Here is an 18,685-nt window from a genome sequence, read left to right as displayed (position 1 = left end):
ACTGGACTTCTGTACACTGCAGAGTAGTTTCAGACAGTCTCATTGTCATTGTATGGTTAAAGCATCCCCTCACCCAACCTTAACCTAAAAAGCAAGGGACAGGACATTTTGATCTGTGTGTCCCCCAAAAACTGGGCCACTGGTTTTTAAATTTGAGAAACATTTTTTAATAGCATTATTTATTAAAATGGCAAGCACCACTCTTCTATGCTGAGGCTTTCTGAAACACTAGCATCAGCCTATCAGCAAATCCAACTTCCAACGATGTTGCGGGTCTCTGAGCTACATATGTTGAGGAACGATAATAATAATAATAATAATAATAATAATAATAATAATAATAATAATGCCACCACCAAGTGTGCTCTCTTCTTTAGAACTACTTTCTTCTTGTCTACATATTTATGTAAATTAATGAACTGTTCAGGTTAACTGATTTATAAACTAAGCCCCATAAGAAACTGTTTATTTACAGAAGCATTTATATACCACCATTTATATATTGCAATATCCAGGCAGCTTAACAAAGCATAAAACTATCATTCAAATGACTGACCAGTCAATAAAGCTTCAAACAGCTGCATAAGCATGTTGGCATTACATATATATATGAAAACTGGGATGAAAATTCATAGGGTTCTACTGACCATAAAATTTCAGGAAGTTGGATCATACGAATAATGAGAGCAGCTGGCTGAGGATTTGGGGGCAGGTCTTTGCCCTCATTTGCACCCTTTACTACACTGAAGAATTGGTATTATAAAATGATTTGTATGAAGTGTTATTCACACTCTGAAAACTTTTCTTTTTAAATCACCCACCTAGGTCAAAGTTACATGGGAGTAACCATATTTATCTCCTTACCCTAGGAACAGCATGCACGTTATGACACTCAGTTTGGTTCCAGTGTGCATTTTAAAACAATTTTTCTACCGCACAGTCACTGAGGTGGTATTTAAGTGGTTTTAACCGTTGCTCGGTCCCTGCTCCTGCCAACCTAGCAGTTTGAAAGCACATCAAAGTGCAAGGAGATAAATAGGTACCGCTCCGGCGGGAAGGTAAACGGCATTTTTGTGTGCTGCTCTGGTTCACCAGAAGCGGCTTAGTCATGCTGGCCACATGACCCGGAAGCTGTCTGCGGACAAACGCCAGCTCCCTCGGCCTATAGAGCGAGATGAGCGTGCAACCCCAGAGTCGGTCACGACTGGACCTAATGGTCAGGGGTCCATTTACCTTTACCTTAAGAGGCTGAAAATGTTAAAGAAAGAAAAAGGCATCACTTGGACCATCTCATAAGTACAGTGGGAACAGAGGCCTCTGTCACACTTGCTTTTTCCCTTCGCCAAATAGAACCTTGTTAATTTTTGTCATTCTTCCGGCCAAAAAGTTTTGAAATATACATGCAATTCTTGGCAGACTGTTTTAATTTTATTTATTAGTTATAATAATGGCGTGGTTACGTTTCCCCCTCAAGATTCCAGATCTTCGTGGATTTGTTTCTTCAGATTTACATCATTATCTTTGCATCAACTCTTTAAATTCCCATTGATTTTTAAACCCTAAGTATTTGGGGGCACCATTTAAAAATGTGTATCCAACTTTTCCTTATCTATTTCCTCATTATATGTGTTCATTAATCGTTCCCTTTTTGTCACATTCATTTTAAGCCCCATCACCCTTCCATAATCTTGCAAGGCTCTTAAGTTCTTCAGCAGAGTTAGTCATATCTGCCATAAAGACTATCATGTCATCTGCCACAGCAAACCACATATATATCTCTAACCCTAGAAAGGGTCCAATGTGTTCAGGGGGTCTCAGCAGGTAATCTGCACTGCTTTCACTTTTCTCCTCCCTCTAAAATGTGCACCCTCCAGATCACTCAAGAGGTTTGTCAGGGCTTGGGTAATACAGTCAGTTTCCTTCAAAAACTGGCAGTAGAAAGAGTTGTCAGCAAGCGGAGAGGAGATTGCCAACAGTGCTTGGGATGGACAGACTCTGTTTCCCTTCTCCCCTCCACTATCTCTGCAGCTAGCACTTGGATAATACAAATGGCGGCATCATCACTCAGTCCACAGATGGAAATTTCCAAGTGCTCTGGAAGGTCCACATTGCAACAGAAGGAGGAAGTGAGACTGCATAGGGAGGACCTATTCTCACAGTTCTCCCTTTGCCAGAACTAGGCAGAATTGGCACCCAGGAGCAGCAGCTGGCTGGGCTTGAGGCTCCCTTTCTCCAGAGCCAAGACTGCCAGGGATACTGGGCAATGCACCACGCAGCAAGCGAACCCATGGGAGGGAGGGTCTGAGGCCATCACATGATATTTCTGGTCCTTTTGTAGGTAAGATGGCCCACTTCAGAGCCCACCACCTAGCAAATCCTCCACAGTAACGCAGCTATGTGTACACTTATGTGTAGATGTTTGTGTGGTCTGCATATCTGGCGGGGGGGGGGGGGTTGCATGTGCGCAGTGCATGTAAAAAAGTGTGTGACATCCACATTGGTCCTGCACATACACTGTTGCCATGTGGTCCTCTGGAGGGTTCACCAAACAGCATCTCTGGGTAAGAAAAGCTTAGGTACCTCCCATCCCAGTTTTACCTAGATATTTTCTCATCATCTTTCAACATTACATTATAGTCAACATATCATTTCCTTTTGTTGTCACCCTAGCTCTCTTTCCCTCGTGTTCCAACTTGCTAAATTGTTGCAGGCTTTTTCTGTGTAGCTGAGCCAAATCAGCACCGTGGTATAAATATTTACATTTTACTATGTGAACGGGAACTGAAGTAGCTGATTCAGGTGTGACAAAACTGTTTAATAAACTGTTATTGTATTAATGCAATAAATATGAACAGCTGAACCCGAACTAAACCATCAACTGCTTAACTCCCTGTTCTCGTTCACCATTTCTGAAAATTTGCATTGTATACAGCAGTTGCTAATTTACAGGCTGCTTTATCATTTTTTTACTGTGTTTGGTCACTCTACACTGCAATTTTCTGAATGAGAGGCGTTAACAGATTCACGAGAGTTCCACTGCTCACAAAGGAGTTCTCACATGACCAAGAAACACCCTGATTCACCCTAGCGCTATTGGGGCAATCCACACACACATTCCATTGCATGAAACAGGCCAGTGTCCTTGAAGTGAATGACAATGCAGCGCTAATTAATGTGGGATCTCTCTGTTCACAGCAGCGGCACACAGAGAGAGCGAGGAACTCACGAGTCCCTCAGAGAGAAGACTTGAACCCAAGCTGTCCAAGTCCCCATTCTCCCCCTGAAATCACACTAGCTCACAACCATTTATAACAGAAGGTGCCGAAATAATGGAAATCCTAATTTTATTAGCATTTTTTTTAAAAAAGCAAACACAATGGAAAGCCCTCAGGAATTACACAGACTCTCCGCAGCCCAGACGGGGGGTGGGGGGGGAGTGGAGAGGGAAGCAAGTAGTTCCGTCTTATAATGCTTTAAAATAATTTATTTTTTTAAGAAAAGGCGGGGGGGGACACCTGAACACATAGTTGGTTTGAGGCAATGCTCTTCTACTGACATCATGCCTGTATCTTTGCTACTTAGAGCCAGTTACCATGGCAACAGCTAATGTCTCAATGTCACACTATGAATAATTGCTGGCTGAAAATGAAGAGTGCAACAATCACAGCAGTTCTATATTCAAAAGGGAGGGGGGAGAAAGAGAGTCTTATGTTCAACTTGACATTAAAAAGTCAAATGTTTAAGTTACAGTGGCATTTATGGTACGCAAGAACAAAGCAAAGACTCCTTTTGTCTCGAGTAGAGTGTGTGTCTCCTGAGGAACCAACACTTGAAATGAAGCAGTGCGTTTATGTCTGGGAAGTGCAACTGTATGCAATTCATGGGCAGTCTCTGAACTGCTGGCATCCCCCCCCCTGCCTTCCCCCCCTCCAAATAAGGAGGCTCGGATACTTTGCTTCTCAGTGTGTGGCAGGCACAGAAAGAGTCAAATTTGAAATGAAATAATAATTTTAAAAACAAGAAAGAAAGAAAGAAAGAAAGAAAGAAAGAAAGAAAGAAAGAAAGAAAATTTCATAAGCACCTGCATCCCCCAAGTATGTTTCAAAATGCCCATAAAGCAATGTGGATCTACGCACTCTGTTTAATGGCAAAGGAAGAAATGTCTGAAGTGTTCAAAGACCTTTACTTCACAGCACTGCACCTCTCTTTGTGTCTCGAAGTATCACAGGATGTGTCACGCTTCTGCCCAGTGACTGTTAAGCCCTGCACACTATTTTCCAAGTGAAAATTTCCCCACCCACCTTCACTGCAATTTGCCCTGTAAGGGAAACTTAACAGCACTGTGTTCCCAAACCCAAACCAATGGGGAAGGACGCAGCGGATATTATATAAAAACAACCTGGGGGATCTCACTCACAGATCTCCCACGTCACACCTGATTTGGTCCTTTAAAAAACCCACAGATTCTGATGCTATGTAACCTTGTGGGGAAGGAAGGGGAGGAAACACATTTGTTCTTAGATACCTTCGTTGCCTTTCTCTCTGAAGCATGTCAGGGGGGCGGTTTGCTTTCATATTCTCCTTCTTTCCTTTTAAACATCACATGAGGAATAATCAAGAGGGAAACTTCCACCAAATATTTTTTTGCACCTTCTCTCCTTTTAAGGGTAAAGGATGAGAATGTACTCCTCATAAGCAAATGAGAGGCAAGCTGAAATTATGAATAGCTGATATGGAAGGTCGGTTAAGGGAATTTGTCTGTTATTTAGCATTTATTTATTTCTGCCTGAAGGCACATAAATAAATGTTTATTTCTGGGTTGGAGAACAACTTTACCAAAAGGTACAGGCCAATAAATCAGCTGCTATATCATTTTTTGGTGGCGCTAGGAAACTAACGTAGGAGGTAACAATTTTGGAATAGCAATAAACTTAAAATCTTATTGTTCCATTTGGAAGACCTTGCTGAGTCTGCTCCTCACTGATACTGCTGACTATTAATAATATGAATACATACTCTTTTAGCTATCCCTCCCATCACATTTGCAAATGCTAATTCACATGAACACATCCTGAAGTAGAGAATCAATAGTATGTCAGAAGCTATAAATACTCCTTCCACTACCCTAATGTGAACCTGGCCTTCTAGACACCATTGCCACCTCTCAATTTGCTTACTCTTCTATGCAAGCTACCACTAATTGCATAGTTTTTGGTTGAAACAGCATCAATAGGCAATGACTGTAACTGTGACTGCTGGGTGGAAAAACCTTTGGCCCTTTAGATGTTGCTGAACTACAACTCCCACCATTCCTAGCAGTTTCTGACAACTGCTGTAAATGCTAAGGGATGCACTGTTGGCATGCATCTGTCTCGAGAGACAGTGGAATGCACCTCTAGGGGTGAAGTCAAACGGCTGTGTTACCTGAAAATTAGAAACTGTCACAGGAGAGATAGGGAAGCAGAAGTCAATGGGGGGAAGAATATGTGTGATTATGGTTACATGTACTCAGGTTTCATTTCAATAAGAAAGTGAAGGCTAAAGGCTTTGGAGAAGAAATGAATTTTGAGGAGGGACTTGAAGAAGATAAAGAGCTAGCACCATGCAGTGTTCTGGGAACGAGTCCCAGGCACAAAGGGAGAAGGGGCCAAGGTCAGGTAAAGGAGCAGGAAACCTCTGCCCCAGCACCTGATCCCTAGAAATCTTTTGACACCTCAGACTTGGGTAAAAACAGCCCAAATACTTCCAAGTATCCGGAGCTAAGAGATAAAATAGGCCACATTCAGCATAAGGAGGAAATGTAGAGCTTTTTGAGGATTGAGACTTCTAAAATAGCTGGAGAATTTCTTGTGACCAAACTGTCTCAAGATTGTACCGTGCTCAGTTCAGAGTGAGGGATAAAAAAAAGAAAAATAATTATTCTGTGCTGCTATTTATGCAACGGCTTGCATACAGAAAAGTATGTTTGGGGGAGGGTCGTCTGTAGAAAGTCAGCAAGTCATATATGGGCCAAACAACGAAGTAAATAATTTCAAACATTTCATTCTGCTACACTTGGAAAAATCCAGCCAGCAGCTTCTTGTTCCAATACAAGCAATCAGAGCTTCAATTTACGCCTCCTCCATTTAAATATTGTTTTCACATTTCAGACTGTAATTTCTGTCAGAACCAGAATATACCACTTGTTTCCTCCAAAGGGAAAAAAAACAACTTTTGAAGAAAATAAAACCTGGAAAACATTTGGCTCATCCCTACATGCAACACCGTGTCCTGGTTAGCACAAGCAAAGGGAAGAGAGAGGCATTTGTATACCAAAAGGCAGGGAGTATGTAACGCCAGAAGGATGTTAACTTTGGTTAGGCAATAGGAAACTTTATGTCCTTGCCTGGGCTAATGACAGATATGTGATTTCAAAAGGTACGGTATATATTATTGCAGATACTTTTAACCACTGCCTTCAGTGTTCCTTCTTCAACTTACTATTAGAGAAACAAAAATGGTACTTTATTTAAATAGACTTTTAAACAGCAGGCTACTTGAGTGCTTTAGAAAACTGACACCAAATGCTTGATCATCTCCTTCAGGGTTTATGGTTCACAAAGCTGCACACCAGTGAGGTTTAAAAGCAAGTCCTCATGTTACACATACCATTTGAACAAAAATCTATTATACAATCATTCAACAGGAAGAAACACAACTTCTGCTCTCAAGCAGGGCACCTTATATTTACAACACCCCCAACAGATACTTCTTCAACCACTTTGTGAAATTGCTTGGCGACTGTTTTCACAGTCTTCCTAGTCCTGTGCTTTTACGCATTGGATGGACATTTCCCACTGTTGGCCTTCTTATCTGTGCACCCACTGACTACAGTCTTAGGCAGTCTTGTGGGAGGGATCATTTGCAGCCCAACAGTGTTTTGAATGTTTCTCTTGCTGCACCCAGGCACCTGACAGAAAGAGCAAACCTTTCTGTTTTAAAATGACCTGCCTGTTCAGCTAGGTGATTGGGTATAATAAAAACTCAAAAGACAACTCTGCCCACAATATGTATACTTCTCTATACAATGCAATGCACACCCTGATCACTGGTAACATATGGATCTATACGACAAGCCATGGGGTCTTAAAGAGACTACAGTAGTTCAATTTGTTCTCTCGTAGCTTTAATGATCAGACACATTAGTGTCTTTAAAGGTTATTACATTTTAATTCCAGAACCTGTGATTTCCCATCACAATCTAGCATTGGCACCAATGTCTCTGCTATTATTCCTGACATCTGGAACCATAGAACAAAGCCTGCTGATTTTACAATGTCTACACTTGTTTCAGCATAATAGACTCCTAACCAAGGTCACTGTAAATTGAAAATGGATTATGAAGCACAAGCCCAAACAAGGTGTCACAGAAGTAATTTTCTCCTCTGTTGCTTGAGGGGTGGGTGCAGTGTTTTAATCCTATTTGTGCCCAGATCTAGACAGTATACAGACCATCATTCTGGTACAGGAATATCCAATCAAGTTAAAAGCTTTGTTCAGATGGATAAGGATGGTTGCCCTGCAGTTTAAAAATTTAGTGCTAGTGTCTGAGAAAGAAAGAAAGAAAGAAAGAAAGAAAGAAAGAAAGAAAGAAAGAAAGAAAGACCCAACCCCGTGCAGGCCTGACACTTTAAACAAAAAATCAATTGCAGCGTCTAGGATCTGGAAATCATTCCCCAACCATGCAAATTAGAGCAGGTAGCCACAGTGGGGTGGGGGGGTGGGGGAGAAACCAAAGTGGTTTGCCATTATTCCTTCCTTCCTAGAGAAGAAGCATATACTTGGATATGTTCATTTAGCAATGACAAAGCCCTTGAGCAAGAAGGAATAAGCACAACCGCCACAGGCAGCTGTACAGGGAAAGCAGAATAGTACAAAGAGCGACAGCTGTTTCACTACCAGTTTGCCAGAGATAAGCTGAGTATCCACTGGACTGGATATTCTCATCTCCCACATTCAACAAAACGTTAGAAAAGGCTGTTCAATTATATACAGAGACTGGGTAGGTAAGCCAGGTCGTGTGTACAAGTCACAGATCAAATTAACTGAGGTTGGGCTGACAATCTAGGAAAGATTAGGCTAGCAGCTCTCTGGTAAGGAGGAGGTGGCCTAGATCCTCACAATCTATTCCCAAAAAACAGAATTTCCACCCCTTCCTCCTTCCCTCAGGAACCAGGTTGCATCAACATCCTCCCCTCCTGTCCAGTGGCACCCCTTTTTAATGTCAGGTCGATCCATAAGAAGATCTCCATCATTCACAATTTGTGGATGGGGAGGGCCAACCTAACATGCATTACCAAAACCTAGGAGGGCAAGCTGGGGAGATGATTTGACCCGGCTGTGATACACCTGGGTATTTGATGCAGCATCAGCACAGGCTGATGGAACCTTCTCAATACATTCTGAACCAGCACAAAGCAGCGATTTGGTTTTTATTCTGGAGTGTTGGATTTGTGGGGGCTTGTAACAATTCTGTTATCAAGGTTCCAGACCACTTTACATGGTGAAGTTTGGTCTTACAAGAGCAATTCCTCCATGCAGAGACTGGGAGTCTGCTTGTTTTATGCTATGTTGTCTTATATTTTTAATGCATATCAGTACTGAATTTGCCCTACAGTGAAGAGCAGGTAATGAATCTGTTAATTAAATAAAATTTTGAAAAACCTTGTTCTCCAGTAGCCTCTCCATGGTAGTATTATCATCCTTTAAAAAGATGCTGCTTGTGTGATGTTCTGAAAGCATTAATCAGATAATCCATCAAATTAAGTTAATGAATCAATCACAGGCTGATAGACGGATCATTACTGCGAGACGTCTCCTATGAAACCATGTTCAGTGAAGAGGACGTTCTTGCTCTACAGTGGGCCTGCAAGCCACCTGTGATCACTTCTCTAATTTGGCCCATCACCGTGCTTTAGTAATTTCATAATATTGATTACTGCAAGCAACTCTATGCAGAGGTGTCTTCGAAGAAAATGTTTAGAAATGTTTTAGAAATTTCAGCTAGAACAGAATACTGAGCCTGATTTCTTCACAGAACGGGCCACAGGGAGTTGGCTTCACATTGACTCCAGACCCAGTTCAACGTGCTAGTGATTACCTTTAAAATCCGACATAACCTGGGGACTGCATTCAAGCATCTCCTCTAAAATTTACCTCTCCACTCCCATAGATATGTGACGAAGATTCTGCTCCATGTTCATCCTTTATGGCTGCATTGAACCTTCTCTGTAACAGCACAAACGCTGAGGAATATTTTGTCAACCAAGGCAAATCTGACCTCAGGTTAAAATGCAGCTTCCCCAGCCATTAAGTGGTTGTTGGAGCTTGGTCTTTTTCCTTTTATCATGCGAAATTTTATCTGGCCAACAAGTTTTACTCCTGACTGTTTGTTTCTCTCTCCCTCTCCCCCCCCCACCTCTCTCTCTCTCTCTCTCTCTCTCTCTCTCTCTCTCTCTCTGTGTGTGTGTGTGTGTGTGTGTGTGTTAACTGAATAGTAGTTTAGATAACAATTCTATGCAGCATTAAGCCATAAAATGACACCTAGAGCAGTACAGCCACAATAAAATAGTAACAGCAATAATAAAACAAACTATGTGCAATTCTAGGCAATGGATATGAGCCACCCATCTGGACGCATTCCTGCCTGTTTGCTCCAATGCTAAACCACCTTAGAGAAGAGTGGGAACTGCAAGCATAGAATTCTTGGATACTTTAATGGGTCCCGTAAACTTTTAATGTGACTAACTTGAATTGGACAGCGGTAAGCTGCTTTATGAACTTATTATTAAAGAGGGGGTGTACTTTTTGATATCATTTTTAATATTAATATTTTTTTTAAAAACTAGAAGCTGGCGTGACAGTGACGTTCCCCACACAACCTGCCTCTGAAGAAAAGGTATGCCATAGTCTCTCACCTTCTTGGCTTACGGCAAAGACAATTGTTTTTACCTATTTAGTTTATTTACACTGCATCATCAGAGCGCATGGTACTTTAGAGAGTTACACAGGCAACAAACATAGCTCCCTGCCCGCTAGGAGTTTATGATCTAAAATAGGCAGTGGGGAAAACTACAGAAGGAACGAGAAAAGAATCTAGGCAAATGCTATTAAACTTGATTACAGCTGGAAATTAAGGATTCAAGCAAAGCCAAAGTTGACCCTGAAAAGGTAGGTTCTGATGAGGTATTTGAAGGAAGGGAGGAGGCACCATGTCCATATCCAGGAAAGGAGTTCCCCACTTAAGGCAGAACTAATGAAAGACCCAGGAGATCTTCAGTCAACTGAGGTGTAAGAGGAGAAGCAGCAGAGATCACAAGAGGAGATGTAACTATAGACAAAGGACAGGAAGGAAGAATGGGGGTTATGCTGGGGGTAGCTTTAAAAAGACGAGGAGTTTGTGCTGGATATGGAAGGGGACAGAAAGTCAATAAAGGGATCTGAAAAAGGGTGTCATGCGGCTAAAGTGATAGAGAAGGTTAATAATTCTGGCAGTGAATAATTCCACATGTTTATTCAGAAGCTGTACTTATTTCAATTAGACTGAAGTCTTCACAAAGTGTCCAAAGGACTGCAGTTCAAACCTTATCTGGCTTCAGTCACTTAGCAGCTAAACTGAAGCATTTATTCCACAGTGTTACATCTGAATGGCTTGACCCTTAAGAAGGTAGCTGCTACACAGGGTCAATTCAACCACCACTGCAGTTGTTTTGCCCAAAAGGAAGGCCTGTTTTTATTTAGACTGATGCGGCTGCTGCCACAAAGAAAAAGATTTATACAATCTTATTTAGCTTCTGTTTATGAGACAGGCAACACTCATCCCAAGTTCCCTCTCTTTGAAACTCATAGCAATTAATATTTAATACTAAGCACCAGCTGTTTCTACATGGTGTGGTGTTATTCCCTTGAATGTGTAAATCAAAGCAGCCAAAGCAGTAAAAACCTTCAAATTATGCTGTAATTCACCTCATCTTTAGAAATGGCTTCCTTCACATCAGGCAATTAACTTCCAAGAGTTTGCACCTTCCACAACTTACATGATTTAATGGTAATCAGGACATGACTGAGTTTTATTACATGCTCAAATGGTTCTCTAAGTAAGTGACCAGAATGCTCAGCATACCACAAACGACTGTGCTAATATGCCAAGAGCTGCTCTGTGGGAACATCAATGGCCCTGTTTATCTTTTGCTGGTTGACCTGCAGGGGTGTAGGTTGTGGACCAAACCAAGGATTAGAACTTCAGTGCCACCAGGACAACTGTGTGAGAACAGCTCTGGTTTCCATGGAGGAAGTTGTCTTATGCCAAACCAGATCATTAGTCCATCTCAATATTATCTATACTGACTGGTATATAGTTCTCCAAGATTTTGGACAGAGATTTTCCCCAGTGCTTCCTAGAGATGGCAGAGATTTAACCTGGGGTGCTCGTGCTCTACCACTGACTTATGACTCCTTGCTTATGCCACACAATTCAGAAGCCATCCAACTGCAATATATGAGCATGCAAGAGAGACTGTTGTGGCTTCTTGCACCCACAGCCAGGCCGGCCTTTGAAAAGCCCCATGCAGAAAGGTTGGTAATGGAGCAACCCCAGTGCCAGAAGCCGTTCTCATGGGATGGGTCACCCAGTCCTGCTTTGATGAGGTTGCTCTCACCTCACCTGGTGCTTCTCCCCACCCCCCACCCCTCTGTTGCAGAACACCATCAAGAGTACACTCCAGGCCAGCTACAAAGCAGTGGCTGCAACTGCTGGGATCAGGGCTGCTTAGTGGTCTTTAAAATACACTCCCTCCAGCCAACTAATTCTTACCCCAGCAAAGTGATGTTGCAGAAATTACCCACACTCCACTCTTTGTTATTCTCATGCAGAGGTAAAAATGTTTAAAGCAAAGGATTTTCAAGGCTCTATAACACTATATGTGTACTTTAAAACATCAACATTAATATGCAATTGCAGGTATTTCATTTTCATTATCTTTGTTACAAATGAAATTAGAGGCTGCAGAATTAGAAAATGAAGGAAACACATTCTGATCATAAATATCCACAAACTATTTCATCCCACAGTCTCATTAATTCCAGAGTAATTCTCCAGAAATTGAAATACAAAGTTGCATTTAAACCAAATGCAAAGCACTGAACAATGGGAGAATCTCTCAGCACTTGAAAGGGTTACATTCTAGTAAAGATGTATTGAGAAGTGGCACAATTATTTTTTCTGTTTTGACCATCACAAACTAGACACTCTTGCTTTGGAGATTGTGCTGCCAGAGAGATTTAATGATCCCGTGGTTTATTTTTAAGAGGAGTGTCTTCCTCCCCACCCCCACCCCCAAACCACCGTGCAGGGGCAACATTATTAGAATAGCCATTCAGAAACTAAAAAGGAGCTTTTCAGTGTTTACTGATGCCCTTAAGACAATTCATTACAGATATAGTAAGTGACAACACTGTGTGGCAGGCTGCACAACTGGGGCTCCTGACAAATCTAATTAACAGCACATCAGGGGTACTTTGCTTATCCTTTACATACTCCGCCAGCTTTGAGTGTCTAATGAGGAAAGCAGCTTAAACATTCCTAGAACTTCAACTAGTTGAACAATACAGCCAGCAACAAGGCCTCCCCTTAAAAGAACTGATGTCCAGATGTGTCACGTGTTTGTGTAAACGAAGACATTCATGTCAAGACAACTAAAGCAGTTCTCCACAATACTGACAGATGGAACAGACAGAAAGTGGGCAGACGCTCTTCATGCAGTCAGCTGCCATTTGTGAACCTAGAGTGGCTGCAGGTAGTTACAACTGCACTGAAAACATCAATTGCCTGTGTATTTAAGACTGTGCACCTTTAAGCCAGGCAAACAAGACCTTACAGACAAATTATATATAGTAAGGGTTACCTCAACAGTTGCAGCTGATTCCTTTACCTTCATAGCCACCCCCAACCTCCCTGTGAACATCCAACATTCCACATGCTTTATTAAACTCTATTTACACTATTCATAACTGTAGTAACTCATCCAACCCAAAAGCTAAGGTACTTAATGTTTAATCTCTGGTAACCAACTATATCCATCCACCATATTCCAACTTAAACAGCCTAATATGCAGCCCACTCACCATAAATCACAGTCACCATCTACAAACTGCCAAATGAAACACAAAGGTGAATCTTCTTATTTCAGGGACATGTCCTATTCCCTTTCAAGCATAATTCACACAGTGGGGGCTCCAGCCATTGAAAAAGTAGTGAGGTTGTGCCACTGACTGCACTCCCAAAGTCAAGCAGCTTGCTCCCCTTGCTCCCCAGGGCCATACATTGAATGTGGACATCTGCAAAAGGGAAACCTACAGGATCAAGAACCCCAAACACTTCAAGGTACTCAATCCCATTGAGATCAACACATGCAGGTTTCCCTTTTGCAGTCATCCACATTCAGCATGTGGGCATCAGGAATGGGGCAGGGGATGCTCTATAACATTGGGCTGGGGCCAGCAATGGACCTCCTGTTGCTTCAGTAACTCACTGAGGAGACAACTGAAACCATGTAATTATACAGGGCCCTATACAGTCCTGATTTGAAACTTACTAAGAAAGTCTGAAATGAATGCAAGAGGTGACTGTGCCCCCAGCAGAATAGCTGTGTTAGAACTCCAAAGGCTATTAGCTTCAGGACAAAGAGACAACATCTGCAAGTTGGAGAATTGATGGAGGGGGGGCTATGTGCCAAGTAAGTCTCCAAAAGACAACGCATGGAGGCTAAGAGTGGAGGGTTTGTAGCTGAAATCAAATAAATCCATCATAATAGAAGAAAATCAGCAAAATCCAAGGCTGTAAAAGCATACAAAGAATTCAGGAAGAGGCAGTGTCTGAAATACTGCTAATAAACCATGAGTACCATTAATGCAGGCGTGGCACAACCATTTTTGCAAAGCATCTCAAATATTTGATAGATTGTGGAGTGAGACCATGCAGTTCCCATGGATGGTGCAACAGGTGTTCCTTTTTCTCTGGCCTAATCCCAAATGGCTTAAGTTTAAGAGAGACACCCTTTTTACAGGGATGTACCAATATCAAATGGCAGGCTGGATGTCCACAGTACTGTATCTCAGTAGAGTGTAGTGAACTTATGTTCTGGATTCTTTCGTGTCCTTGATTGCTTTTATTCAGGTGACCCTAACAGCTAGGAAGCACCGTGGTCCTGGATAAAAGAAATACTATGCAGTGACTTAGTACAGAAAAACTACAATTGTGCAAATTCATATATTTTGGCTCAGAACCACTTCCAGCTATTAATGGAAAAGTGATTTGCAGGCATAGTGAAAATAATATTTGGAAAGCACCCGTTGAAGAAGCAGTAACCCTAGCAAAGGCTTTGAGTGTACGAATCCTGAGATTCTGAGCCACGTCGTCCTCCCATCTTGAAAAGATTCTGAAGGTCTGAAGCATAAACTACCGTGGAAAGGACAGATCTTTACTTAAGGTATAAGGTATATATATCAAGCTACATTATTTCAGATCCCTACAAAAGTGTACATCTATCTTGCATGTGAAAGTTAACATATTAGGTAAGAAATGTAACAAGGATGACTGCAATCCTCCAGCCAGCATATTCTAGAAATCTGCATCTGCTCAGCAGTGCCACAAATGCCTCTGTAGGCTTTCCCTGAGCATTAGTTAACCACATGGAAAGTCCTCCCTCTTTCTATAAAGCACATTAAAATCACAAAGCATGTTGCTGCAGCTTTTACTACCACGGATGCAAAGCAGGAGTCAAAAGTGCAATGAAGGAACTGTGGTCTCAGGGGCAAACCCAAGCTTTTAAACTGAACAAGCTGTATGCACGATAAATGCTGGACTGGCAGAATCGCTGAAAACAGAGCACACTGAAGCCTCTCTTCACAGCTGGGGACTCAAACAGAAGCACAACACACTACCAGAAACCAATCAGTTTTGCTATTTTTACATTCCTCTTGCTTGCTAAGTAAGCACACTTTTGAACAACTGTAGTATTTTTTTAAGAACTTAAAACATTCAGTTCAGTCTGAAATATCTTCTTAATGTCCGCCAACAGTACGCTGCATTTCTGTACCAAATGCATCTGTACTATTTAGCTAAGATTATTGAATTCCTGCAATTCTTTGAAACTGGTGTTTAAAAGAGGAATACATAACATCAGTAGAAAAACACTACTCAAAAACCACTTCCTACTTAAGTGAAACCTATTTCAAACATTGAAAAGTACCTTAGGCACATATAAATTTTATACAAAACTTTCCTGTAGACCAGTATTCACACATGCAACCAATTATGGCAGTATCAATAAGACTACATTTCCCAATATTTCCTATAAACTTCACTGGGCTTCCTACAAGGTTTTAAAGTATTGCAATACAGACAATTAGTACACTGACGGTGTGAACTGATGAGTATCCTTTTCCATTTCTCTCTCTCTATATATATAAAACACACATACACACACTTACCTCAGTCCAATATTTCAACATAAGCTTGCAAAAGCAAAGCTAAAAGGCCTCAAAGTCATGGCACGCACACACACACACACACACACACACACACACACAAACACACACACAAAACCACCTGGTTCTGGATATAGCCAACTCTCAAACGAGAAGTGTCAGGGAACCGTGACTGCAACATATTCCAAAGAGTAGGCAAAAAGGTGCTAACATTGCGCCACTTCTGTTACAGTGTGCTACAAAGTTGGGAGAGGAGGGAAATCAACGCAATAATGTCAAACTCGCTGACAGGGCCACCAAGGACCAGTTATTCATTATCATCATGCAAGAGTGGGAAGAGAATATGCTGGGAAAGTGGGTACATGAACAGGGAAACACCGCAATTAAAGCACCAAAATAGCACCGTCAATTTCGGCAGCATACTTCAAAGCCCTTGGGATCCTTACCTTTTGTTAATGGGTTTTTCATCTTTCTCATATGGCCGGATGAACCATTTGCCAATTCTTACGAAGTTCTTATCCATTAGGCATCTAAAAGAAATAAATTGTGACACCAATTACTCAATAACTACTGAAAATATTATCATCGCTGCACATTCTCCATTGTATTGAGCTTCTATATTTCACATGCAAAGCTCTTCATCTGTTTGCCAGCTCTGCTCTTTTGTGCTAATGATATCAGCCTTGGTGTATCACTGGCTTCCCTCAAGGCTTTCATCTATGGAACTCCTTGAAAAGAGCTGCTCCCCATTAGCTTCTGATACTCCAGTCTCAAGCACAGTAACTTGGAACGGAATCATATTTAATTTCAAGGGAACTCATTTCCAAAGAAGACTTGCCCATCTAGCTGATCCAAAATTAAAATTTGAGAGAGGGAAAGATGTTTACCACTTTCAATATGTATAACAGACAGCTTTTTATTGAACATATTAGGTGGGTGTTGGTACTTATGGTCCCCCCACAAAACTGCTCAGCTGACTGTTCAAGTATTGTCAAATGAAGGTCAAGCATTTTATTTAAAAGCATAAGCTTCATTAGAACAAAACTGGCATTTTACAGAGCAAGTTCAAATGGCAGCAGGGAGAGTTCAGTAGTGGATGTGCTGCCAAGAGCAAAGCAAAGTCAGAAGATAGGTGGGCATTCTGCCCCACCCCCCAAGTTTCTTTTGAAAATAATCTGGGGGGAATTAACTACACCACCTGAGGGACTATAAGGCTAGTGATGGGGACATTAGAAACTGACCCTCCTGGCACACTCTATTTCAGCCCTTATACCACCAGCTGAAACACTGTTGGTACTACATCTATGCCCACAAAGCTTTTTGCAGGCATGCCAGGGCAGACAGGCTTCCCCACACATGGAGCTCCTCTCTGCTGGTCCTCCTGCCTTGACCTAACTGCCCTCATCTGGCTTTTGGCAGGGGTTAGGATTGTTCCCTTAATTGTGATTAATCTTCACAAAACTTTCAGCATATGTAAGAAAGACTACTAGAAATGCGGAAAATTAACTGTAACGGTAATGTTCTTTTTGGCTATTTTCCTGGAATACTAGGGCCAGGCTACAACTTTCAAGGAAACAACACAAAACTATTTCTATGACACCCCTTAATCAAAGTTTTCTGAGTGGTATACAAAAATATGTTAAAATACATTATGAATTGTTTTTTTTAAAAAAAGAGCAATTACAGCATCACAGCAAGAGATGAAGCAAATAAAATTAAGCACAGACAAGACTTGAAACCTTTTTCAAGCCAAAACATTGAAACATGTTAAAAACCCTGAGGTTTGCTTGCTTTTTAAAGGGAGGGCTACACATGATTCCAAAATGGATGTGAAATAGACCTCCGTTCCACAACTGAGGTGCTATCATAGAGAAAGCACCCTTACTTTCAGACACTCAATGGATCCCACTTGGGAGTGGCACTTGGGAAATAACCTCCAATGAGCAAAGCAATGTCCAGATAGAAATATATGGAAAAACATAGCCCTAAGCCATTTAGGAATGTAAACTTTAAACCCAGGGCCTGGAAATGTATCAAAAGCCCATGGGACTGACAAAGCACTTCCTTAATATGTCCAGCCCCAGTTAGCAAACCTTGAAGCACAATTTTTGTGTTGTGTTTAACTGAATTTTTGGACTTTTTTTTTTTTTTAAGGCAATTCAACGCACAATGTATTGCCGTACTCTAAACATGAAGTTACCAGAGCATAGCTAACTGTAGCTTGGCTCTCTGTCTATTTGGACCACAGCTGTGTTTTCAGCTGAAGCTGATAAAAGGCACTCTGGACCACCAAGGCCAGCTGTGACTCCAGTGACAATGCTAGATAGATCATAAGTATCCCCAAACTGCAGAGCCCCATCCAGGACACACTGCATGCCACTCAATCACTTGCTTATAGTGTAGTACTTCCTTCTTGTATGAATTGAGTATCATAGATATACAAATCGGAAACTCATTATCCAAGCAGCTAACCTTATGTAGCCAAAACGGTATCACCTAAGCATAAAGAGGGAAGTACCAGCAAACTTGGATGAACCCCAAAGTTTGAAAAAGTTCAGAATCACCACCCTACTTTGAAGGAACAACTCCCAAACAGCACAATGTGACAGTGGAATGCTAATTCTCTCTTTGGGGCTGGGGGAGAACACCAGAAATCCAGGATAATGTAATGCAGTACCTTCATGCTAGTTGCTGGTGCACTGAGCAGAGACATTTCATATTGCGATGTGCTGCAGATCCCAAGTTTGTACATATATACACACAGGTGTGTGTGAATGTGTGTGTGAAATAAAAGCTAACTAGCAGTAACCAATAAGAAACAAATGTCAGCCTTAAAGGCATATGACACTTGGCCACTTGGCTCCCTGTGCCAGAGAGGCTGTGACTGCACAGGAACTTCCCTACACCTATGGTGATATTGCTAACATGTGCTTACCTTTTGGACATACATTTTAAAAGAAGTGGAAAACGTTTATAAGACAAACATCAAAATGTCTCCAGCATTTGTACTAGTGGGGATAATGAATGACACCAGACTTCATACCGTATATAAATATATTCTGTCGTTTCTGCTGATAGCAGCTTCTCTGGAAACCAACAAATGCTAGTGAAGGCCTGGCAACTGAAGTATGGCACCAAAGGGTCTGGTCAGTAGCACTGG

The 18,685-nt window shown here is 41.6% G+C and overlaps 1 protein-coding gene across 2 annotated transcripts in view; it reads right to left on the bottom strand.

Annotated features, from left to right (window-relative positions):
- Positions 1-18,685, bottom strand: part of MED13L (mediator complex subunit 13L) — a 163,838-nt gene that overhangs the window by 77,804 nt on the left and 67,349 nt on the right. For both annotated transcript variants that reach the window (XM_083589649.1, XM_083589650.1), the window contains exon 4: positions 15,972-16,055. In XM_083589649.1, the coding sequence (XP_083445775.1) occupies positions 15,972-16,055 (84 nt within the window). The remainder of the gene's footprint in view (positions 1-15,971; positions 16,056-18,685) is intronic.

The sequence above is a fragment of the Podarcis filfolensis genome, assembly GCF_964270895.1.
Source record: "Podarcis filfolensis genome assembly, chromosome: 16".
Classification (NCBI taxonomy): Eukaryota; Metazoa; Chordata; class Lepidosauria; order Squamata; family Lacertidae; genus Podarcis; species Podarcis filfolensis.
The sequence above is the reverse complement of the archived record's forward strand: the minus strand, read 5'-3'. Positions and strand labels throughout refer to the sequence as shown.